General features: G+C 47.5%; 1 protein-coding gene across 2 annotated transcripts in view; it reads left to right on the top strand.

Moving 5' to 3' along the window:
- Positions 1-26431, top strand: part of VWF (von Willebrand factor) — a 487638-nt gene that overhangs the window by 164947 nt on the left and 296260 nt on the right. For both annotated transcript variants that reach the window (XM_063928500.1, XM_063928501.1), the window contains 2 exons: positions 11672-11760; positions 15126-15286. In XM_063928500.1, the coding sequence (XP_063784570.1) occupies positions 11672-11760; positions 15126-15286 (250 nt within the window). The remainder of the gene's footprint in view (positions 1-11671; positions 11761-15125; positions 15287-26431) is intronic.

Raw genomic sequence — 26431 nt, 5'->3', positions numbered from 1 at the left:
GCAAGGTTCTGCAACCTTTTGAACTTGCCACACGTGAAGTCAGTTCAGACACTGCCAGCCTGAGTCAGGTCATTCCCCTCATCAGGCTTTTGCAGAAGAAGCTGGAGACATTGAAGGAGGAGCTAACACAGAGCGATTCCGCTAGGCATGTGGGACTTGTGGATGGAGCCCTTAATTCGCTTAACAAGGATTCACGGGTGGTCAATCTGTTGAAATCAGAGCACTACATTTTGGCCACCGTGCTCGATCCTAGATTTAAAACCTACCTTGGATCTCTCTTTCCGGCAGACACAAGTCTGCAGGGGTTCAAAGAACTGCTGGTGAGAAAATTGTCAAGTCAAGCGGAACGCGACCTGTCAACATCTCCTCCTTCACATTCTCCCGCAACTGGGGGTGCGAGGAAAAGGCTCAGAATTCCGAGCCCACCCGCTGGCGGTGATGCAGGGCAGTCTGGAGCGACTGCTGATGCTGACATCTGGTCCGGACTGAAGGACCTGTCAACGATTACGGACATGTCGTCTACTGTCACTGCATATGATTCTCTCCCCATTGAAAGAATGGTGGAGGATTATATGAGTGACCGCATACAAGTAGGCACGTCAGACAGTCCGTACGTATACTGGCAGGAAAAAGAGGCAATTTGGAGGCCCTTGCACAAACTGGCTTTATTCTACCTAAGTTGCCCTCCCACAAGTGTGTACTCCGAAAGAGTGTTTAGTGCCGCCGCTCACCTTGTCAGCAATCGGCGTACGAGGTTACTTCCAGAAAATGTGGAGAAGATGATGTTCATTAAAATGAATTATAATCAATTCCTCCATGGAGACATTCACCAGCAGCAATTGCCTCCACAAAGTACACAGGGAGCTGTGATGGTGGATTCCAGTGGGGACTGTCACGATCCGGGTATCTGGACGCCATTTCTTACCCATCAGATGCCTCCTAAGGCTGGCTCAGCGCTCCAGGACCGGATCCCATCTGTTATCCTAATGTTCACATTCCTGCATCCTCTCCTGTCTCTCTGAGACGCTGTCACAGTAACGCCTTATTACATCTGGCATGGCGTCTCCCGCGGCCTCCGCCGCCGTCCCAGAGCTTCTGCATGCAGAGTGTCAGAGTGGCGATTACGTCAGCCGCGGCCTCCGCTGTGTCCGCGTGGTTGGATGTGCACTTGTCAGCCTGGCGTCTCCTGTCTCCAGTGGCCGGCGCCGCCATTACTGTTTTCATTACCACATGGATTACAAACCAAACTTCCCTCCAAGTGTCTGCATGGGCGCAGCCATCTTGGATTCTGTCAGCTGATCATTTCCTCCAATCTGTTGTCAGTATTGTTAATCTGCATAATTGCCTAGCCAATCCCTTCCTTGCTGCAGGTATAAATACACTGTGCCTGAGCAAGGAAGACGTCAGTGCTTTGGTTGTCAAACCTAGTTCCTGTTTGTCTCTCTCCTGTGATTGTCTTCCAGGTTCCAGCTCCTGTCTCAAGACTTCCACCATAGAGACCCGCACCAGCATTCCACCTGCGGTGTAGCCTGACTCTCCAATCCATTGTGGATTCATCTGTTTCCAGCTACAACATTACCTGCTTCCAGCTCAGCTTCCAGCAGAGTACAGCTTCCCTTAAAGGGCCGGTGTCCTTTCTACACTTTACCACTCTCCACCGGTATTATTATTTCTCCGCTCTCAAGTTCTACATTTCAGTTCATATTTCATCACTCCCAAGTTCATTTATTATTTAACTGGTTCCAGCCAGTATCCACTCCGTGCTAACAACAGTCTGGTTCCAGCCAGTATCCACAGCAGCTGTTTTATCTTCAGCAACCCAGCTTTTCCTGGAACACCAGCTGGCACAATCCTGGGTTATCTCCATTGCTACAGTCGGGCCTGGTAAGGACTTTCCATTTAGAAGATCATAAGAACTATCTCACACTACCAGTGCCCTGTGGCTCCTGCCATCCTGTAGTACCCAGGAACTGTATTTATTCTTTGCTGACTTTTTACGTTTTCTTTTACTGCTGCTGTGTTGCGGAGTTGTCATAATAAACATCATTGACTTTTATCCAAGTTGTCGTGGTCACGCCTTCGGGCAGTTATTATTCATGTTACTTACATGTCCAGGGGTCTGATACAACCTCCCAGGTTCCGGTACATCTCAGCCCCTACAACTGAGGCTGCCTCCCGTCAGCTCAGGCCCTCAGTTGTGACAGTAAGCACTGACCTAATGAATCCAGCCGGAGACCAGGATCAAGCGGCCAGGCCGATGCAAGAACTGGCAGCCCGACTAGAACATCAGGAGGCTGCACAGGGCCACATCATCCGCTGTCTCCAGGATCTCTCTACTCGGCTGGATGGGATTCAGACAACTCTCCGTGGATCAGGCGCATCTGGTGCGTCAACCACAGTGACTCCAGCTATAACCCCACCCACCTTACCCATTTCTGCTCCACGTCTTCATCTTCCAACGCCAGCAAAATTTGACGGATCTCCAAGATTCTGCAGGGGATTTCTCAACCAGTGTGAGATTCAGTTTGAGCTACAACCTGGCAATTTTCCCAGTGACCGTACAAAAATTGCCTACATTATTTCTCTTCTCAGTGGCTCAGCCCTTGATTGGGCATCACCGTTATGGGAGAGGTCCGACACCCTGCTATCTTCCTACACTGCCTTCGTGTCAACATTCAGGCGCATCTTCGACGAGCCAGGCCGGGTAACCTCAGCTTCATCCGAGATTCTCCGTTTACGCCAGGGGTCACGTACTGTAGGACAATATCTGATACAGTTCCAGATCCTGGCATCCGAACTGGCATGGAACGACGAGGCCCTGTATGCTGCATTCTGGCATGGCTTATCTGAGCGTATTAAAGATGAGTTAGCTACCAGAGACTTACCTTCTAAGTTAGATGAGCTAATCTCACTCTGCACGAAAGTTGATTTACGTTTCAGAGAGAGAGCAACTGAGCGTGGAAGATCATCTGCTCCAAAATCTTCTGCTCCTCCTCCTCGTCAACTGTCACCATCTAAAGATGAGCCCATGCAACTTGGCCGTTCCCGTTTAACTCCTGCTGAGCGCCGAAGACGTCTCTCCGAGTTTCTCTGTCTCTATTGTGCAGCTCCGTCTCACACCATTAATGCCTGTCCCAAACGTCCGGGAAACTCCAAATCCTAGCTCGCCAAGGAGAGGGCCGGCTAGGAGTAATGATCTCCTCTCCATCTCCTCAAGATTGTAATCTCCCAGTCTCGCTTCAAGTTGCTCAACGTTATCGGAACGTCATTGCCCTCCTTGATTCCGGAGCAGCTGGGAACTTTATTACCGAAGCTTATGTTAAACGGTGGTCCCTACCCACCGAGAGACTTCCTTCGTCCATTTCTTTAACTGCCGTGGATGGCAGCAAAATTTTTGATGCAGTTATTTCTTTAAGGACTCTACCAGTTCGTCTGAGAGTGGGAGTTCTTCATTCCGAACTTATTTCTTTTTTAGTGATTCCAAGAGCCACACATCCTGTGGTCCTGGGCCTTCCATGGCTCCGTCTTCACAATCCTACAATTGATTGGACGACTACGCAAATCCTGGCATGGGGTTCCTCCTGTGCTGAGACATGTTTGTTTAAAGTATTGCCTGTCTGTTCTTCCTCCCCCAGGTCGTCTGATGTTCCACCTCCTCCATATCAAGATTTCACGGATGTGTTCAGTAAAGCTTCTGCTGATATCCTTCCTCCTCATAGAGAATGGGACTGTCCGATTGATCTCGTTCCAGGGAAGGTTCCACCTCGAGGCCGAACTTATCCGTTGTCTCTGCCTGAGACGCATTCTATGGAGGAATATATTAAAGAGAACCTAGCAAAGGGGTTCATTCGACCTTCTTCTTCTCCAGCCGGCGCAGGCTTCTTTTTTGTAAAAAAGAAAGATGGTGGTCTGCGGCCGTGCATCGACTACAGAGGTTTGAACGACATTACCATCAAGAACCGTTATCCTTTACCCCTGATTACTGAGCTCTTTGACAGAGTTAGCGGAGCTACCATCTTTACAAAGCTGGACTTGCGAGGTGCATACAATCTCATCCGGATCCGTGAGGGTGACGAGTGGAAGACCGCCTTTAACACCCGTGACGGACATTATGAGTACCTCGTCATGCCCTTCGGATTGAGCAATGCTCCAGCTGTCTTCCAGCATTTTGTCAATGAGATCTTCAGAGACATTCTATACCGTCATGTCGTGGTCTATCTAGACGATATCCTCATTTTTGCCAACGATTTAGAGGAACATCGTTTTTGGGTTAAAGAGGTTCTGTCCCGTCTCCGTGTCAATCATCTCTATTGCAAATTAGAAAAATGCGTCTTTGAAGTCAAGTCCATTCCGTTTCTAGGGTACATTGTGTCCGGTTCCGGACTAGAGATGGATCCTGAGAAACTACAAGCAATCCAAAATTGGCCGGTACCCTTAACCCTCAAAGGGGTCCAGAGGTTCTTAGGGTTCGCCAACTATTACCGAAAGTTTATACGAGACTTTTCCACCATTGTGGCGCCTATTACTGCTTTCACTAAGAAGGGTGCTAACCCGTCCAAGTGGTCTGAAGAAGCCATGCAAGCATTTCATCTTTTAAAACAAAGGTTCATCTCTGCGCCTGTTCTGAAACAGCCTGACATCGACTCTCCTTTCATCTTAGAGGTGGATGCCTCCTCCGTTGGAGTAGGAGCGGTGTTATCTCAGAGGGCTAAAGATGGCCATTTACACCCTTGCAGTTTCTTCTCCCGGAAGTTCTCCCCAGCTGAGCGCAACTATGCCATTGGCGACCAGGAGTTGCTAGCCATCAAGCTCGCTCTAGAAGAGTGGAGGTATCTGTTGGAGGGAGCTTCTCATTCAATCACCATACTTACAGACCACAAGAACCTTTTATACCTGAAGGGCGCACAATGTCTCAACCCTCGTCAGGCCAGATGGGCACTTTTCTTTTCCAGGTTCGACTTTAAACTCCAGTTCTGTCCGGGCTCTCAGAATCGCAAGGCCGATGCCCTTTCCCGCTCATGGGAGCAAGAAAATGAGTCAGAGTCTTCAGACAAGCATCCTATTATAAATCCGTTGGCATTCTCCACGGTAGGGATGGACTCTACGCCCCCATCAGGGAAAAGTTTTGTGAAGCCGATGCTAAGGAAGAAGCTCATGCATTGGGCCCATGCTTCCCGTTTTGCCGGACATACAGGTATCCAAAAAACCCTGGAGTTTATCTCTAGGTCCTATTGGTGGCCAACTCTGAAAAAGGACGTCTTGGAGTTTATTGCATCTTGCCCAAAGTGTGCCCAACATAAAGTATCCCGCCAGTCGCCTGCGGGGCAACTGGTTCCACTATCCGTTCCCCGTCGACCTTGGACCCACTTGTCGATGGATTTCATTACAGACTTACCCATGTGCAACAAGTTCAATACCATCTGGGTGGTAGTTGACCGGTTCACCAAGATGGCACACTTCATTCCTCTCACCGGTCTTCCGTCAGCTTCCAAGTTGGCTCAAGTATTCATACAAGAGATCTTCCGACTCCACGGTCTTCCTGAAGAAATTATCTCAGATCGAGGAGTTCAATTCACAGCCAAATTCTGGCGAAGTTTATGTCAAGTCCTCCAAGTCAAGCTAAAGTTTTCCACGGCTTACCATCCTCAGACCAATGGTCAAACCGAGAGGGTGAATCAGGACTTGGAGGCCTTCCTCCGCATCTATGTGTCCTCCTCTCAAGATGACTGGGTTCAATTACTTCCCTGGGCCGAGTTCTGTCATAACAACCAGTATCATTCTTCATCTGCTTCAACACCATTCTTCACTAACTTTGGATTCCACCCTAAAGTCCCTGAGTTCCAACCGCTTCCAGCAACTTCTGTTCCCGCAGTGGATATCACCTTGCATCAGTTTGCCAATATCTGGAAGAGCGTACGATCAGCTCTGCTCAAGGCATCGTTCAGGTACAAGAAGTTTGCGGATAAGAAGCGTCGAGTAGTTCCTGCTCTCAAGGTGGGTGATCGGGTATGGTTATCCACGAAGAATCTGAGGTTAAGAGTTCCCAGTATGAAGTTTGCACCTTGCTATATCGGTCCTTTCAAGATTGAACAAGTCATCAATCCTGTTGCTTACAGACTTCAGTTGCCTCCCTTCTTAAAAATACCCAGGACATTCCATGTTTCCCTGTTGAAACCGCTGATCTTGAATCGGTTTCATTCCTCACTTCCTCCAACTCCGAAAGTCCAAACTCAACGAGGCGTTGAGTATGAAGTGGCCAAGATCCTGGGCTCACGTCACCGTTACGGTCAACTACAGTATCTTATTGACTGGAAGGGTTACGGCCCTGAGGAACGTTCATGGACCAATGCTTCTGATGTCCATGCTCCTGCCTTGGTCCGGAGATTCCATTCCAAGTTTCCTCAAAAGCCAAAGAAGTGTCCTGGGGCCACTCCTAAAGGGGGGGGGGGGGTGCTGTCACGATCCGGGTATCTGGACGCCATTTCTTACCCATCAGATGCCTCCTAAGGCTGGCTCAGCGCTCCAGGACCGGATCCCATCTGTTATCCTAATGTTCACATTCCTGCATCCTCTCCTGTCTCTCTGAGACGCTGTCACAGTAACGCCTTATTACATCTGGCATGGCGTCTCCCGCGGCCTCCGCCGCCGTCCCTGAGCTTCTGCATGCAGAGTGTCAGAGTGGCGATTACGTCAGCCGCGGCCTCCGCTGTGTCCGCGTGGTTGGATGTGCACTTGTCAGCCTGGCGTCTCCTGTCTCCAGTGTCCGGCGCCGCCATTACTGTTTTCATTACCACATGGATTACAAACCAAACTTCCCTCCAAGTGTCTGCATGGGCGCAGCCATCTTGGATTCTGTCAGCTGATCATTTCCTCCAATCTGTTGTCAGTATTGTTAATCTGCATAATTGCCTAGCCAATCCCTTCCTTGCTGCAGGTATAAATACACTGTGCCTGAGCAAGGAAGACGTCAGTGCTTTGGTTGTCAAACCTAGTTCCTGTTTGTCTCTCTCCTGTGATTGTCTTCCAGGCTCCAGCTCCTGTCTCAAGACTTCCACCATAGAGACCCGCACCAGCATTCCACCTGCGGTGTAGCCTGACTCTCCAATCCATTGTGGATTCATCTGTTTCCAGCTACAACATTACCTGCTTCCAGCTCAGCTTCCAGCAGAGTACAGCTTCCCTTAAAGGGCCGGTGTCCTTTCTACACTTTACCACTCTCCACCGGTATTATTATTTCTCCGCTCTCAAGTTCTACATTTCAGTTCATATTTCATCACTCCCAAGTTCATTTATTATTTAACTGGTTCCAGCCAGTATCCACTCCGTGCTAACAACAGTCTGGTTCCAGCCAGTATCCACAGCAGCTGTTTTATCTTCAGCAACCCAGCTTTTCCTGGAACACCAGCTGGCACAATCCTGGGTTATCTCCATTGCTACAGTCGGGCCTGGTAAGGACTTTCCATCTAGAAGATCATAAGAACTATCTCACACTACCAGTGCCCTGTGGCTCCTGCCATCCTGTAGTACCCAGGAACTGTATTTATTCTTTGCTGACTTTTTACGTTTTCTTTTACTGCTGCTGTGTTGCGGAGTTGTCATAATAAACATCATTGACTTTTATCCAAGTTGTCGTGGTCACGCCTTCGGGCAGTTATTATTCATGTTACTTACATGTCCAGGGGTCTGATACAACCTCCCAGGTTCCGGTACATCTCAGCCCCTACAACTGAGGCTGCCTCCCGTCAGCTCAAGCCCTCAGTTGTGACAGGGACGAATTGATAATCTGTGAGGAGGGGGATGTACACGGTGATGAATCGGAGGATGATGATGAGGTGGACATCTTGCCTCTGTAGAGCCAGTTTGTGCAAGGAGAGATTAATTGCTTCTTTTTTGGTGGGGGTCCAAACCAACCCGTCATTTCAGTCACAGTCGTGTGGCAGACCCTGTCACTGAAATGATGGGTTGGTTAAAGTGTGCATGTCCTGTTTATACAACATAAGGGTGGGTGGGAGGGCCCAAGGACAATTCCATCTTGCACATCTTTTTCTTTCATTTTTCTTTGCGTCATGTGCTGTTTGGGGAGTGTTTTTTGGAAGGGCCAGCCTGCGTGACACTGCAGTGCCACTCCTAGATGGGCCAGGTGTTTGTGTCGGCCACTAGGGTCGCTTAGCTTACTCACACAGCTACCTCATTGCGCCTCTTTTTTTCTTTGCGTCATGTGCTGTTTGGGGAGTGTTTTTTGGAAGGGCCAGCCTGCGTGACACTGCAGTGCCACTCCTAGATGGGCCAGGTGTTTGTGTCGGCCACTAGGGTCGCTGAGCTTACTCACACAGCTACCTCATTGCGCCTTTTTTTCTTTGCGTCATGTGCTGTTTGGGGAGTGTTTTTTGGAAGGGCCATCCTGCCTGACACTGCAGTGCCACTCCTAGATGGGCCAGGTGTTTGTGTCGGCCACTAGGGTCGCTGAGCTTAGTCACACAGCTACCTCATTGCGCCTCTTTTTTTTCTTCTTTGCGTCATGTGCTGTTTGGGGAGTATTTTTTGGAAGGGCCATCCTGCCTGACACTGCAGTGCCACTCCTAGATGGGCCAGGTGTTTGTGTCGGCCACTTGGGTCGCTGAGCTTAGTCACACAGCTACCTCATTGCGCCTCTTTTTTTCTTTGCGTCATGTGCTGTTTGGGGAGTGTTTTTTGGAAGGGCCATCCTGCGTGACACTGCAGTGCCACTCCTAGATGGGCCAGGTGTTTGTGTCGGTGCAAATTTTAGGACTAAAAATAATATTGTGAGGTGTGAGGTGTTCAGAATAGACTGAAAATGAGTGGAAATTATGGTTATTGAGGTTAATAATACTTTGGGATCAAAATGACCCCCAAATTCTATAATTTAAGCTGTTTTTTTAGGGTTTTTTGAAAAAAACACCCGAATCCAAAACACACCCGAATCCGACAAAAAAAATTTGGTGAGGTTTTGCCAAAACGCGTTCGAACCCAAAACACGGTTGCGGAACCGAACACAAAACCAAAACACAAAACCCGAAAAATTTCCGGTGCACATCTCTACCTGTAACATGCCAGTTAGGATCTGATTGGCTGGTCCTTTATCACTCTCCACTTTATCACCTTTTAAGGCTTAGTACATCTGGCCCACAGCCTGTAAAATGACAGATAATTTTCTGGTAAATTATTTTTCTCAATGTTATCTCTCTTCAAGGCTTGATGCGTCTCCCATTTGTGTCCCTTTCCTCAGTGACATCTCTGTTTCCTAGTTAATTTTTTAGAGTCTCATTCTTATAAACATTGGGGCTAATTCAGACCTGATCACTGCTCTGCATTTTCGCACAGCAGCGATCAGGTCTGAACTGCACATGCGCAGTGTGCCGGCACATGCCAGACAGCCGTCGGCTGTCTTAGTCCTGCAATCGCCTCTACCTGATTGACAGGCAGAGGCGGTTGCTGGGTGGGAGGGGGCGGGCCGGCGGCGTTTGGCTGCCATTTAGGGGGCACGGTCTGGGCAACGCAGGCGTGCCTGGACCGGCGCCCAGGAGCTGCGCTGGCTGGGAGCTACTCTTCCAGTACAAAAGCATTGCCGCTGTGCAATGCTTTCGTACTTGTGCGGGGGGGGGTCGGCCCTGACAGGCGGGGCGGACTAGGCTTCCCTCGCATGTCTGAAGACTGAAATTTAGCACATCTACGATCAGGTCTGAATTAGGCCCATTGTCTTGCTCACAAAATGGCAGCCTGAAGAATGTGTACATTAAGTGCACCAGTTAAGGCCACTTAAATTCTAGTGCCTCTTGCTTCTTGCAATAGCAGAGTAATGTTATTAAGCTGCTCATCCTCCTATGTCTTCAGTCAATAACCTTGCATAGGGGCTCTGTGGGTCAGGACTAAAGGCCATATGTAATAGGGTCAGAGTTTGCCAGAGGTGCGGGATGCCGGCCGAACTCAGACTCAGACAAAACCATGCCTTGTAAATGATCGCTGCTTTTAAAAAAAAAATGTCCGAGTTCAGCTGGCATCCCACACCTCTGATAAACTAGCACTCTGTTACATATGCCCCAAAGTTGATATTTAACCATTATTATTTTTAAACAAGCATATTGATTCAGCTTTCCCCAGGTTGTGGGATCTCCCCTCACACCCCCACCCCACCACCACACACACCTCACTTTCCTTGGCCATGACATCATTTGGCCAGCTCCCACCTCACCACAGTTCACCCTTTCACTAAGTCTCCAGAGGCGTGTGAGTCCTTCCCAGGGAAGAGATAGGTGGTCAACGCAGATACATTCCCATGGCCACATTGCTCATATCTCGTTCAGGACAGGCCAACCCAGTGGTGCAAGTAGAATTTTTTTCTTAGTGGTACTGAGTATAAATGATTGTGGTCATGTGTCATGAGGGGGTGTGGTCACACAAAACTAGAGGAGTGGCTACATGACAATAGGGGCATGGCCACAATATGCCACACATCGTAATACCCATTGCACATTATGCCACACACTGTAATGCTTATTACACATTATGCCACACACCATAATGCCCATTACACATTATGTCACACACCGTAATGCCCATTACACATAATGCCATACCGTAATGCCTATTACATATTATACCACACCACCATAATTCCTATTACATATTATACCACACACAGTTATGCCACTGGCACCATTTTATGTCTCACACACAAAAATGCCCCTTATAAACTATGCCCCACAGTAAGGCTTCTATTTACTTGCTGTCAGGGGTTTCATGACAAAAGATGCAGATTTCTGAATCTTTTCCTGGCGGCGCCAGCGTTCCTGGCCCTTCTGGGTAACGCTATACATGCAGTGGCATAATTATACATTTTGCGCCCCCCCCCCCCAGGGCATTTTAGTGCCGCTTACATGCATAATGTCCCCTGTAGTGCCGCTTACATGCATAATGCCCCCTGCAGTGCTGCTTACACACATAATGCCCCCCTGTAGTGCCGCTTACACACACAATGCCCCCTGCTGTGCTTCTTACATACATAATGCCCCATTAGAGTCACATACACATAATGCCCCCTGCCGCTTACACACTTAATGCCTCTAGTAGGACTTACCGCCCTACATGATCGTCGCCAGGGGTTTCTTGCTTGTTGCCAGGTATTACATGTTCATTGTCAGGGGTTTCTTGCTCATTGCCAGAGGTTGCATGCTCATTGCTGACAGAGACCTGGCACCCAGAGGCGCCTGTGGTGGGCTTTAATGGTATTCCGTGCCACCCCGTACCACCCTACTTTCAGCACTGGGCCAACCACAATTATAAAGCCTGAAGCCACTTAATGATAAGATGAGTTGCAGACATTAATATTAATGTTTTCTGCTGTCATCTTGTTGAAAAGTAACATTTGATATATTCAGTTTGTCTGCAGAACCTGTTGCCGGAAATTGCAAGCTCAAAAGTAGATAGGTTAGAATGAAATAGCATTAACATAATCTTATTGTGCTTATCGAAAGGTAGAGGAAATATAATTTTACCAATAATTTACAAGCCAGTTTATAATAGGTTATATATTTGCTTCTAAACAAAAGAAAACATATCAGCTAGTTAAAGAAAAGGTTTGCAAATCTTCTGCAAGTAATACTGTGTATATGTAATGTAAGAGAACTAATGACTGCTGATTGTTTGCCCTCAGTTACTGTGAGAATGGGCTAATGCATTGCACAACTAGTGGAGCGCCAGGAGCCTATGACATAGATGCTTTTTTCAGTCAATCTGCAAGAGGTGAGTAAATGTATAAAAGAACATATGCACTTTAATGCTGTTACTGTAAAGAATCTGAAGTCATATAACAGTCAACTTTGACAACTCCATTTGTTACGTAAATCTGTGTTCTCTAATTCATTACCCATATTGTGACTTCTTATTATAATTCCCACCCCCATCATGATCAGTCTATACCCACAGCTAGTGGATCTTTCATCTATGCACCAATATGGTGATTGTGACCAATATGTCACAATCTCCATTAAATCCTCTATGTTGCTCACAGACACCAGAAGCAGCCATTTTGTGAGCTCAGTTAATATTCATGACCGCAGGGCTGGACTGGCCGACAGGGGTGCAGGGGGAACCCCCGATAGGCCCTACTGCCCCCCCCCCCCCCCCCCCCCCCCCCAACTCCTCCTCTAGGGAAGAGGTTCCAGAGTGTGCACTTGAATTATACATTATGCATAGTGTATGTTCCATTATAATGCCCAGGACTATGGTGTCTTTTTTTATCATGCATTGCTGTTATTAATCCGCTACATTATCATGCATGCACTAGCATATTGACTGTACAGTATACTGTATATATCAAGGGCCGCAGCCCATGCAGTCTCTAATGGTTATGTAAACCAATGTGGTGGCTGGCCACGCCACTATGCATGGGCCCCTACCACTGCATTCCCCCGTAGGCCTTTCATGCCCCAGTCCGACACTGCATGACCGTACAGTCTATATTTTTATTAGTGACATCACTGATGCATTATTAGGTTGTCAGCAAATTGAGAGGTTGCATTGTCACAGATGGCGGCGGTTCACTTGTTTATTTGCAGTTACCCAAATCTGTTTTTAAACCTGATTTTAACATTATTGTGGTATTAGTTTAATCTTTTAGAATAATAAGACTTAAAGTCCACTAAGTGACTGAGGTAATCACATAATATCTTACTTTCTATTCATTATAATGCGTAAGGCTCCAGGCACATATATAAGTGTTCTGCTAGCATGCAAATAATTAACTGACCAGCAGTGTAGCCATCCGAGTCCGTTGTTGGCCAGACGTGAGTTTCGTGCCTGTTTACAGCTGCCAAGTATCACTACCCATTTTATAATGTAATAATCCAATGCCAGGAATAGCAGAACTTTGGGGGTAATTCAGAGTTGATCGCAGCAGCAAATTTGTTAGCAGTTGGGCAAAACCATGTGCACTGCAGGGGGGGCAGATATAACATTTGCAGAGAGCGTTAGATTTGGGTGGGTTATATTGTTTCTGTGCAGGGTAAATACTGTCTGCTTTATTTTTACACTGCAATTTAGATTTCAGTTTGAACACACCACACCCAAATCTAACTCTCTCTGCACATGTTACATCTGCCCCCCCCTGCAGTGCACATGGTTTTGCCCAACTGTTAACGAATTTGCTGCTGCGATCAGGTCTGAATTAGGCCCTATGGGGATCATTCCGAGTTCATTGCACGTAGCAACTTTTTGCTGCCTGTGCGATCAACTAGACGCCGCATATGGGGGAGTGGATTTCTGCATAGCAGGGCAGCGAACGCTTGTGCACCCCTGCTATGCAAAAAAAGTTTCCTGTAAAAGAAGACCAGGTATGAGTTATTTACCCTGTGCGATCGATCCAGCGATGCAAGTCCCGGAATTGACGTCAGACATCCGCCCTCCAAACGCCTGGACACGCCTGCGTTGGACTCACCACTCCCAGAAAATGGTGAGTTGCCGCCCCGGAACGCCTTCCTGCTGTTAATCTTCTCGCGATCGCTTTCTTCGTTCTTCTGGTCGCTGCCCGGTGACGGCCATCGCTGGGCAACGACGCGTGTGCGCATTGTGGCTGCCGCGCAGGTGCAGACCCGACCGGTTCGCACCGCTGCGACAAACAGCAGCGTGCGAACGGGTCGTAATGACCCCCTCTGTGTACACAGATCTCTATTGTTCCTGTACTACTTACTCTCTTACCTGCCCCCTCATTTAATAAATAAGTACCACCCGCCTTTCACCTGGTTCCATGAAGCTGGGAACTGATTTTGCTTCAGTGCAGATAGAGGGGGGCCTGTCCTCCTACATAGATAATTTAGGGGTGAAAACAGGCTGCCTCACCCCTAATTTCCAAATGTTAAAATGCTCTAGCAGGAAGATCTGGGGTGAAAAAATAGTTTGTATACGTATGAAATAAAGATTAAAGGGTCTATTTATTAAAATTATTTTTACTAAAATAATGTGAAACGGGTTTGAAAAGACCCCTTTTTTTCCAATTTTTTTTAGTATCACCTGAATGTATTAAAGGGCATTTGGAGCAGTTTTCATGAAAAACTGCTCCAAACCCTTTAATTTACCTTCTTTTAGTAACTCACAACGCATTCCCCATACCTACAATGGGAAATGTGATGTGGCCGAATTTACTAAAAAAAATAATTTGAAAAAATACCGCAGTGTGCCCTGTGATAATCTCGCCAGCTCAGGCTGGCGAGTTCACAGGGCAGCACTGCGATAAGTACCCTTTTGCCCAGCTTTCTCTGTCCCTGGCAGAGAAAGCTGGATAAGGACCCGGCTACAGTGATCAGCTATGTGGGTCCGATGGACACATAAGCTGATCACAGTGTAAAAATGTAAAAAAAGTAAAAAAAAAACAAAACATACTCACCTGTCCGGGAGCCGGTGTCCGCTGCTCCGGTGAACGCTGCCGGGCGCCGGGTCCCCAATATGCTGCGCTGTGACCCAGGTGCAGTAAAGTGATGCTGCAAAACGGCAGCCCACTTTACAGCACTGGGGGTCACAGCGCAGGATAAGGACCCGGCACCCGGCAGCCTCCTGAAGCAGCGCGGACCGGCATTGATCTTCTGTGGGGGGAGGGGGCCGCGGAGCACGGGGGTAGTCACGACTGGGGGGGGGGGGGGTTTGGTCGACCGGGCGGCGGCGGTAGCGGCTACCTCATGGAAAAGTCTCCAGTGGGTTGCATTGTATCTCAGGAATCTCTTGTACATCACTGATACACTTGGGTCCAGCTCAAAAAATGACCTATGAACAGTATGATTCTTTTTATTTTATTTCATTTCAACTTAAACTTGTTCAGTGCCAAGGACCCATGAAGTGATTATGAGGTTAATGTATCAACCAATCAGCTTCTACCTATCATTTTGTAGAATGTACTTAATAGATGCTACCTCAAAGCTGATTAGTTGCTATGGACAACTTCTCTACTCTTTTTACTGGCTGATACACCAGGCCCTATTTTCCCTAAATTGATACTGAAATGTCAGTAAAGTCTGAATTTATGGACCCTTTAATAACTATTGAAGATCAATCTGTAATCTGTAATTGCTTTTTGGACCCCGATTAACAATTAACATTTTCTCCTATTTAATTCACAGTGAAAAGAAGCTTAGTGTGTAGACCTCCAATGAGAAAAGTGATATGCTCTCCAAATGATCTGACAATGACAGGATTAGAGTGTGCCAAAACGTGCCAAAACATGGACTTCGAATGCTTGAGTCCTTCCTGTATATCCGGCTGCATGTGCCCAGAGAGAATGGTAAGGGGTCTTTACTGTACCAGCCATATCCTTCAGGCAGTATCTTTTTCTGCAGGGCGTTGGGCGCATGGATTACAGATCAAAATGTTGCTACTCTCAAATGTATCTGTCATTGCCTGCTTCTGTTCCCATATGCCCACCTTGGAAAAAATGTCACACCAAAACTGATTCACTGTTTATTGTGCTTACTTGGTCTAATTTAGATGTGGCTGGAGGTGCTATCACTGCACGGTATCGTCTATTACATGCAGATGCCTCCTGCTGCAGTAGTGATCCAACCTGCGCAGGATCTCTCTCCCACCATCAGGCACCTTGCAACACTCAAGAGACCAGGAAATCTCTGTTCAACAATGGACATCCAGGCCACTTTCCTTTCCCTAAACAGCTGATGACACGCCTCTGTTTTCACAAATGGAGGCCATCACTGCCCCCTCCCTGCCCCCCAGATGGCAACAGACTGTCAATCACTGACAGTCTGATGGCGCTCTGCGTCCTGTGTCCGATAATTGGTACTTTGTGACGATGGGCACAGAACCAACCAGACCTGAATGAGGCCCAATATGTATCTCACCCTTGTTTACTATCCAATCTCGCTTCCTGGACAGATGGACATGAGGTAGGAATATAAGAGGTGGGCGGAGCCTGTTGATTTAGCATCAAGCCACACCCACATTACAACAACAAAATACAGTTTATAGTTAAAGCTATCCTTCTATTGGAAACACCAGAATAAAGATTAGTATATCTAATATGGCTCATACTTCCATGCTCAGTCTAGGAGGGTGTTGTTCATTTTCTTGTAGCGCACGTTGTACTTAAATGCTTCCTGTGCCCTGTTTAGGTCCATGATTACATTGGGTCTTCTCAACAGAGCTTCATTTGTAAGCCACAATATAAACCCTAACTCATCACAACCTTCCGCACTCATCATTGCGCCAATTTAGGTCGCTGGTGCAATAATAGTACAGTATGTTGAAGCTCTGCAATGGTGAGTTCCGGCAGCTGGTTCTACATAGGTCACAGCTTGTGGCTTACATGCAAATTGGGCCTTCTACTGTGGTGACTTAATGTAACTATGTTCATTGTTCTCCAACCGTGCAACTGAAGGGGATTTAAGTAGGGGTGCAATATGGTATTGCTGAACCCTACAGCAAATTTTGGAGCAGAGCATGGACCTTGGAAGGGAGAATAGCAGTGCCAGTGCATCCTTACGTCGGGTTCTGTAGCTGCCATACAGCCACTCATTCTGCCACTGCGGTGGCACCAGCATAATATTTGTGGATAGTCGTAAACTCCACTGAACACTCCAGTATAACTGGTTTAGTATATCAAAAATATTTATCCAACAGCAGTGTATGTAACTGTATGTAAAAGGGATGTAATGTATGTAAAAGTCTGAAAGTGTCCAAAGAGATCCCCTAATCACTGTATTGGCCTAGCGCACACCATCATCCTCCCTGAATGACTAATATGACTCCTCTGTCTGCAGAATTAGAGGAAATCTCTGATAATTAAAGTTGTTTCCTCCCCACTAACAGATGGAATTAATCCAATGCACACACAGTGCAAGTGACACATGATTTATACTCCTGAGAAGGTTAGGCTGAAAGCCACATCTGGTTTTCTGTGCGGTCCTGCAGTTACCCGCTTTTACAGATGCGTTATATGAAGCACGCAGAGGTCACCAGACTTATTATAGTTGCATAATGGCTGAGTTCAACTTCAGACCCAAGGGCCTCTGTCTTAAGGGAGGATTTCTTTTCAAGCAGTGGCCCCCATTGCCTGGCTCACTGCAGACCTGTCAGATGTAGGTCCTTTGTAAATGCACAATGCATCATGGGCTTTTCATCGGGTTTTCACATTAAACATGTTCTGTTGTTACTTAAAGACGGTGCATACTGGTTCTCCACCGACATTTTATATTAGAAATTCTTCTGTATGACCTGCGCAATACATGGTCTGTATTACTTGCCATCAAATTAGCTGTATTCACATTTTTATACTTTATATAGCAGAGATTTTGATCAAGGCCTGAGAATTGACACACGGAGAGACATTCTGCCCAAAGAGCTTACAATTTAAATGGAGCAGTAATTATTTTCTTTCTAAATAGCTGCAAAATCCTAGCACCAGTGATAACTGGAAGTCTTATCCTTTTACATGCATCAGTAACACACATATAAACAGCAGTGAGTATATAAGCCCATACGTTATGACATTCAGAGCTATTATGAGAGATGTGTGGCTGGTTCCACTGCCCAGGTTTCAAGGCCAAGGGGAAATCACCATCACTACCCCAGTGGCACCTGTCTCCAGCTTGTGGGGTGCCTGGTAGTGGTGTGATACCATTTAACGGCATTAGGGATACCGGCGGCCACATGACTGACAATGATATCCTGATGGAGAAGATCTCGATAGGGGTTAGGTAACTATACTTTCCTCCCCCACCAACACCCCTAACCCTAGCCTCCCCCTTCCCCCGCAGCCTAACCCTAACTCTCCCCAGTGGTGCCTAAACCTAACCCACCGTTCCCGCAACCTAACGCTCCCTGGGATGCCTTAACCTAACCTCCTGCCCCACAGCCTAACCCTAACCCTCCCTTCCCAGCAGCCTAACCCTAAACCGCCGTTCCCCGCAGCCTAACCCTCCCAGGTGGTGCCTGAACCTAACCTCCCACCCCGCAGCCTAAACCTGGTATACTTACGATCAGGATGCCGGCAGTTGGGATTCAGATGTCGACATTTTGACTCTGAGTTTCAGCGCCGGTATTTTAGCCACGTGTCGGGATTCTGGCACCAGAATTTCAACAGCCAGCACCCTGACCGCCGCATGCTGAACGCATCCCCTTGGAAGGGCCAGACTAGAGCAGTGTCTGGCCGTACTTAGGAAGTGCCTACATGTGCTTGGGGCGGGGAATGGCAAGGGGGGAGGGGTCAAGGGTGCAGACGTACTCTAATACATTTTCCCTTCTTACCCTTGTAAACTGGTGGAAGACACATAATACAGTCATTTGTATCTTTGTATAGACTTCTTAACATTATAAAACCCATTTATAGGAGGTGCGCAGTCACAATGGCCTGGTGTGCAAGTCTGTCTAAATTCTGAGGAAACACCTCAGTAATTAGTGCCGCACCCCTGTGCAAATTGTACTAAATTAATTCCTAATGCTGTTCCGCCAAAGCCTTTACATTATTGTTGTTGTATTTATGCACATTAGACTATCCATACAGCAGATTGGCCTTATACTCAGTGGCAATCAAATAATCAATATCACCAAGGTTTTGGTAAAAAATGCAGCAAGAAGTCAAATATTAAGGCAATCAGATGGTGGAATCCCCCAGACAGCTGTGCAAGATTACTAGTGATGTGCACCGGAAATTTTTCGGGTTTTGTGTTTTGCTTTTGGATTCGGTTCCGCGCCCGTGTTTTGGATTCGGACGCGTTTTGGCAAAACCTCCCTGAAAATTTTTTGTCGGATTCGGGTGTGTTTTGGATTCGGGTGTTTTTTTACAAAAACCCCTCAATAACAGCTTAAATCATAGAATTTGGGGGTAATTTTGATCCCATAGTATTATTAACCTCAATAACCATAATTTCCACTCATTTCCAGTCTATTCTGAAAACCTCACACCTCATAATATTATTTTTAGTCTTAAAATTTGCACCGAGGTCGCTGGATGACTAAGCTAAGTGACCCAAGTGGCCGACACAAACACCTGGCCCATCTAGGAGTGGCACTGCAGTGTCAGACAAGATGGGCGATTTAAAAAATAGTCCCCAAACAGCACATGATGCAAAGAAAAAAAGAGGTGCACCAAGGTCGCTGGATGGCTAAGCTAAGCGACCCAAGTGGCCGACACAAACACCTGGCCCATCTAGGAGTGGCACTGCAGTGTCAGACAGGATGGCCGATTTAAAAAACAGTCCCCAAACAGCACATGATGCAAAGAAAAAAAGAGGTGCACCAAGGTCGCTGGATGGCTAAGCTAAGCGACCCAAGTGGCTGACACAAACACCTGGCCCACCTAGGAGTGGCACTGCAGTTTTCTAGCGAGAGGATGAGTGCTTCCATCCTCATGTGAATCTGAACCACTAGCCATGAACATAGGCCAGGGCCTCAGCCGTTCCTTGCCACACCGTGTCGTAAATGGCATATTGGCAAGTTTACGCTTCTCATCAGATGCTTTTAATTTTTATTTTTGTGTCATTTTACTGAACTTTTGTAGTATACTTGATGACACAGAGGTAGAGCAATGGACTACTGTACCGTACTGCTATATATATATACTGGTGGTCAGCAAAATTCTGCACTGTCCTCCTACTATATAATACTGCGCACAACTAAAATGCACCACAGGTATGGATGGATAGTATACTTGACGACACAGAGGTAGGTAGAGCAGTGGCCTACTGTACCGTACTGCTATATATTATATACTGGTGGTCAGCAAAATTCTGCACTGTCCTCCTACTATATAATACTGCGCACAACTAAAATGCACCACATGTATGGATGGATAGTATACTTGACGACACAGAGGTAGGTAGAGCAGTGGCCTACTGTACCGTACTGCTATATATTATATACTGGTGGTCAGCAAAATTCTGCACTGTCCTCCTACTATATAATACTGCGCACAACTAAAATGCACCACAGGTATGGATGGATAGTATACTTGACGACACAGAGGTAGGTAGAGCAGTGGCCTACTGTACCGTACTGCTATATATTATATACTGGTGGTCAGCAAAATTCTGCACTGTCCTCCTACTATATAATACTGCGCACAACTAAAATGCACCACAGGTATGGATGGATAGTATACTTGACGACACAGAGGTAGGTAGAGCAGTGGCCTACTGTACCGTACTGCTATATATTATATACTGGTGGTCAGCAAAATTCTGCACTGTCCTCCTACTATATAATACTGCGCACAACTAAAATGCACCACATGTATGGATGGATAGTATACTTGACGACACAGAGGTAGGTAGAGCAGTGGCCTACTGTACTGTACTGCTATATATTATATACTGGTGGTCAGCAAAATTCTGCACTGTCCTCCTACTATATAATACTGCGCACAACTAAAATGCACCACAGGTATGGATGGATAGTATACTTGACGACACAGAGGTAGGTAGAGCAGTGGCCTACTGTACCGTACTGCTATATATTATATACTGATGGTCAGCAAAATTCTGCACTGTCCTCCTACTATATAATACTGCGCACAACTAAAATGCACCACAGGTATGGATGGATAGTATACTTGACGACACAGAGGTAGGTAGAGCAGTGGCCTACTGTACCGTACTGCTATATATTATATACTGGTGGTCAGCAAAATTCTGCACTGTCCTCCTACTATATAATACTGCGCACAACTAAAATGCACCACAGGTATGGATGGATAGTATACTTGACGACACAGAGGTAGGTAGAGCAGTGGCCTACTGTACCGTACTGCTATATATTATATACTGGTGGTCAGCAAAATTCTGCACTGTCCTCCTACTATATAATACTGCGCACAACTAAAATGCACCACATGTATGGATGGATAGTATACTTGACGACACAGAGGTAGGTAGAGCAGTGGCCTACTGTACTGTACTGCTATATATTATATACTGGTGGTCAGCAAAATTCTGCACTGTCCTCCTACTATATAATACTGCGCACAACTAAAATGCACCACAGGTATGGATGGATAGTATACTTGACGACACAGAGGTAGGTAGAGCAGTGGCCTACTGTACCGTACTGCTATATATTATATACTGATGGTCAGCAAAATTCTGCACTGTCCTCCTACTATATATATAACTGCGCACAACTAAAATGCACCACAGGTATGAATGGATAGTATACTTGACGACACAGAGGTAGGTAGAGCAGTGGCCTACTGTACCGTACTGCTATATATTATATACTGGTGGTCAGCAAAATTCTGCACTGTCCTCCTTCTAAATAATACTGCGCACAACTAAAATGCACCACAGGTATGGATGGATAGTATACTTGACAACACAGAGGTAGGTAGAGCAGTGGACTACTGTACCGTACTGCTATATAACACTGGTGGTCACTGGTCAGCAAAATTCTGCACTGTCCTCCTATACTACAATGTAGCACAGATATGGAGCGTTTTTCAGGCAGAGAACGTAGATATTTTCAGCACACTGAGCACAGATATTTGCAAGCACACTGAACACAGATATATACAAGCACACTGAGCACAGATATTTGCAGCACACTGAACACAGAAACTGGGAGAACGCTGCACGTCCTCTCCCTATCATCTCCAATGCACGAGTGAAAATGGCAGCGATGCGCGGCTCCTTATACAGAATATGAATCTCACGAGAATCCGACAGCGAGATGATGACGTTCGGGCGCGCTCGGGTTAACCGAGCAAGGCGGGAAGATCCGAGTCTGCCTCGGACCCGTGTAAAATGGGTGAAGTTCGGGGGGGTTCGGATTCCGAGAAACCGAACCCGCTCATCACTAAAGATTACTAGGGTTAAATTTACTAAAGGGGGATACACATGTAGCGATGTGTACAGAGATGTGTGCTGAGCGATCTAGCACAGACTGCTCCGCACACATCTCTCCCCCGCTCAGCGCGATGTACAGATGGGTCCATGTTTATCTTGACCTTTAATAGGATAAACTGAGACTAGGCAGTCTGACTTAATCCCCTGCTGTAATGACTTAATCCCCTGCTGTATTGTTCTCTGTATTGTATTGCAACTGAGAACAATAGATGTAGGGTTTATGTTAATAAACCATGTTGTGCCTAGGCGCAGCAAACTAGCCAAGATAACCGTGGAGCCATCTGTATGCTGAGCGAGGAGGGGGGGGACGCTCACTTCACACAGCGTCATGGTGAAGTGAGCGATCTAACTAGATTGTGCCTGCCAGGCCAATCTAGAACCGGCAATAGTGACACCCGGGGCTGGGCATCGCTATTGCTATGGGGCATACACACGGAGAGATCCGTGCTTCATTTCTAAGCAGCTTAGAAATTAAGTATACATCTCTCCGTGTGTACCCCCCTTAAGAATCATGTTTAGTCCAAGTTTAAACACCCTGGGCATTGCTGGGATATGTGAGACTTGTTCAAGATCAAACACTCAGATTTACTAAGAATCGTGTTTGACAGAACCGTGTTTTCTGATGGTGTATGCAGTCAGGGCCGTCTTTCCGTATGGGCTCAATGGGCACTTGCCCAAGGGCCCCAGGAGTATAAGGGTCCTAAGCTGATAGCTGCGGGTCCCCTCTTTCCAGGGGTACCAGATTTTTGAAAATCGGCCGTGGGGAACCAGAGATATCCGACTTCAAAGCAGTGGTCCCCATCCAAGACTGTTAATTGCTCTTCCCAGCCAGATATCTCGGGTTCTGTCTAAATTATAGTTTTCCTTAGGTTATAATCCAAAAGCTGGGACTCTCCCCTTTTGGTGGACACTGGCAGCTTGTCTCTACTATGCCCAGAACCAGAGATATCAGCCTTCCAGCAGCTGGTCCCTGCTCCAGCTCTGCACACCTGGTATACAGTCTTATATTTTTGTTGGTGGATTACTCTGGCTTCTGAACTCTGATTCCCAAGTCCCCAGTATCTCCTGAAAGGTGGAGCTCTCTAGTGTTTATATCCCATTCAAAGCTATAAAATCTATTTCCAGGAACTGTAGATATCTGCAGTCAAGTAAGCTGCCCTCTCACTGGAAAATGGTGAATATTAAACCCACTCCACTATCCACCCCTCCCCTGCGTATTAAATATTCCCTACCACCCTGGAAGTCATGTACCGGGGCCCCTTCTTTCAGCCCAATTGCCCCTTCTACAGTTTAGTGTTCTCCCTCCTGCCCATCTGTTCAGTAAAGGAGTAATTAGCAGAAATTACTGCTCCAGGTCCTACATGCTGAGTGGAAGATAGAACACCCCCTACCGCCCCCCGGGACATCAAAGCTGCCGCTGATAGCACCCCCCACCCCTACAGCTGGAAGTTGGGTAGGGGCCCCAGTGCACTGTTGTGCCCAGGGGCCCACACTGCTGTTAAGACGACCCTGTATGCAGTCATGTTTAGTCGTGGTTAATAGTGGGAGTGTTCAGTCATGTTTGTGCCGGAATCGTAAAGATTCATTATTTTTTCACACACAGAAGCACTGCGCACGTCTATTTGGAAAGTCTATTTTGTCTCAAGTTTAATCTGTGTTTTTTAACACAATTCTTTGTAAATTTCCATGTTGTCTTCTTTACTATAGAAATTGCTTGCAAGTTGGTTTGATGGTGTATTGCCTTTTATTAGCGGATTCAGCTGTGTTTTTACTCCCGTGTTTGGCTTTAGTAAATCTCCGAGTTTGAAAACCAGGCTAAACCCACACGGGAATGCAAACTCGGACCAACACGATTCTGAGTAAATTTACCCGTGGTGTAACTACTAGGTGCTATTTTGAAGGGAACCAGTGGCGTAACTAGAAATTTATCTCCCCCAAGCCAAAAAAATCTTCGGCGCACCCCCCCCCCCATCCCACATAATTGGGAGCAATAAAGGGCTAAATATTTTTGCGGCGCGCAACGCAAAAAGGGGCGTGGCTTCATTGGAATGGGCGTGGCTTTGTTGGAATGGGCGTGGCATTGCAGGAAAAGACTACCTTATACCCCAGTTTTGCAACCTGCACGCCCAGACTTTGGCCACCACAGGAAAGAAAAATAATCCTGATTCATGCCCCTTACATTATTTGTCATTTTTCCTCCTTATAGTAATGCCCAGTATACCACATACTGCAATGGCCCTTAGACATTATGCCACACACAATAATGCACATGACACAGTATGCACACACCATAATGCCCCCGACACATTATGCCACACACCATAATGCCTGTGACACATTATGACAGGAATCGCAGTGCCCGTTATACATTATGCTACACACTGCAATGCCCCTGATACATTATAGCACATACAATGTCTGTGACACATTATGACACACACTGCAATGTCCGTGATACATTATACCACACACTGCAATGCCCGATACATTATAGCACATACAATGCCTGTGACACATTATGCCACACACTGCAATGACCTTGAGACATTATACCGCAATGCCCGTGATATAGTATACCATACACCGTAATGCCTGTGACACATATCGCAATGCCCGTTATACCCTATGCCACACATCGCAATGCCCGTTATATATTATGCCACACTGCAATGACCCTGAGACATTATACCACATACCACAATGCCCGCGATATAGTATACCATACACCGTAATGCCTGTGACACATTATGACACACACCGCAATGTCCGTGATACATTATGCCACACACCGTAATGCCCATTACACATTAAGTCCTACAGTAAGGCTTCTAATTACTTTTCAATTACCTGCTCGTTGTCAGGGGTTTCATGCACTGGGTGTCATGCTCGTTGCCAGGGGTTTCATGCTCTTGGTTCCATGCACGGTGCCAGGGGTTTTCATGCTCAGGGTGTCATGCTCGTTGCAGGGGTTTCATGCACTGGGTGTCATGCTCGTTGCCAGGTGTTTCATGCACTCGGTGTCATGCTCGTTGCTAGGAGGTAGTCCTTGTTGCTAGGGCTGTGCTCCCAGTGCCACATATGTCCCCAGTGCCAGATATTCCCCCACGGTGCCAGGTACTCACATGCCCCCAGTGCCAAATATAGCACGCCCCCCCCCATGTGCCGGGTACACATATACCCCCCCAGTGCCACATATGCCCCCAGTGCCAGATATTCCCCCACAGTGCCACATATGCCCCCAGTCCAGATATCCCCCCCCAGTGCCATATATGCCCCCAGTGCCAGATATTCCCCCCCAGTGCCACATATGCCCCAGTGCCAGATATTCCCCCAGTGCCAGATATTCCCCCCCCCCCAGTGCCATATATGCCCCCAGTGCCACATATGCCCCAGTGCCAAATATTCCTCCCCAGTGCCATATATGCCCCCAGTGCCAGATATTCCCCCCCAGTGCCATATATGTCCCCAGTGCCAGATATTCTCCCCCCCGTGCCAAATATGCCCCCAGTGCCAGATATTCCCCCCCAGTGCCATATATGTCCCCAGTGCCAGATATTCCCCCCCCCCATGCCAAATATGCCCCCAGTGCCAGATATTCCCCCCCAGTGCCATATATGTCCCCAGTGCCAGATATTCTCCCCCCCGTGCCAAATATGTCCCCAGTGCCAGATATTCCCCCCCAGTGCCATATATGTCCCCAGTGCCAGATATTCCCCCCCCCCCGTGCCAAATATGTCCCCAGTGCCAGATATTCCCCCCCAGTGCCAGATATGCCCCCTCAGTGCGTGCCCCCTCCCGGTTCCTCCACCGCCGCTCCCCTGCTGTTAGGAGGGACACGGAGGGCACAGCGCGCTCCTCTCCTGTGTCCCTCCTGGGTCTCCGGCGGCCGCGGGTCTAATAAAGGAAGTGCTCACGAACGGCACTTCCTTTATTAGAACCGCGGCTGCCGGAGACCCAGGAGGGACACAGGAGAGGCGCGCGCTGTGCCCTCCGTGTCCCTCCTAACAGCAGCGGAGGGAATGAGACCGCAGACTGACATGCGGACGCTCGCCCGCATGTCAGTCTGCACTAAATCAGTGGCGCCCCCGCAGCCCCTGGCCCCCAAGCCACCGCGAGGGCTGCGGGGGCAGTAGTTACGCCACTGAAGGGAACAGAGCTGCGTAGATGGATGTTTGTTTATGTAACGAGTACAGCTGGCTATCAACATGATGCCCCCTCCAAGTGTTGCTAAGGGCCCCATACAATTCACATCATGCGGAAACAGGGGGTCATTCTGAGTTGATTGCTCGCTAGCAACTTTTTGCAGCGCTGCGATCAGATAGTCGCCGCCTAGGGGGGAGTGTATTTTCGCTTTGCAAGTGTGCGAACGCTGTTGCAGCTGAGTGCTACAAAAATGTTTTTTGCATGTTTCTGAGTAGCTCTGGAGTTACTCAGAGGCTGCGATCACTTCAGTCTTTTTGGTCCCGGAATTGACGTCAGACACCCGCCCTGCAAACGCTTGGACACGCCTGCGTTTTTTTTTCAAACACTCCCAGAAAATGGTCAGTTGACACCCACAAACGCCTGTCAATCACCTTGCG

This window comes from Pseudophryne corroboree, chromosome 6, assembly GCF_028390025.1.
Source record: "Pseudophryne corroboree isolate aPseCor3 chromosome 6, aPseCor3.hap2, whole genome shotgun sequence".
NCBI classification, from domain to species: Eukaryota; Metazoa; Chordata; class Amphibia; order Anura; family Myobatrachidae; genus Pseudophryne; species Pseudophryne corroboree.
Note: the sequence above shows the minus strand (reverse complement) of the source record. Positions and strands in the feature narration are given on the sequence as shown.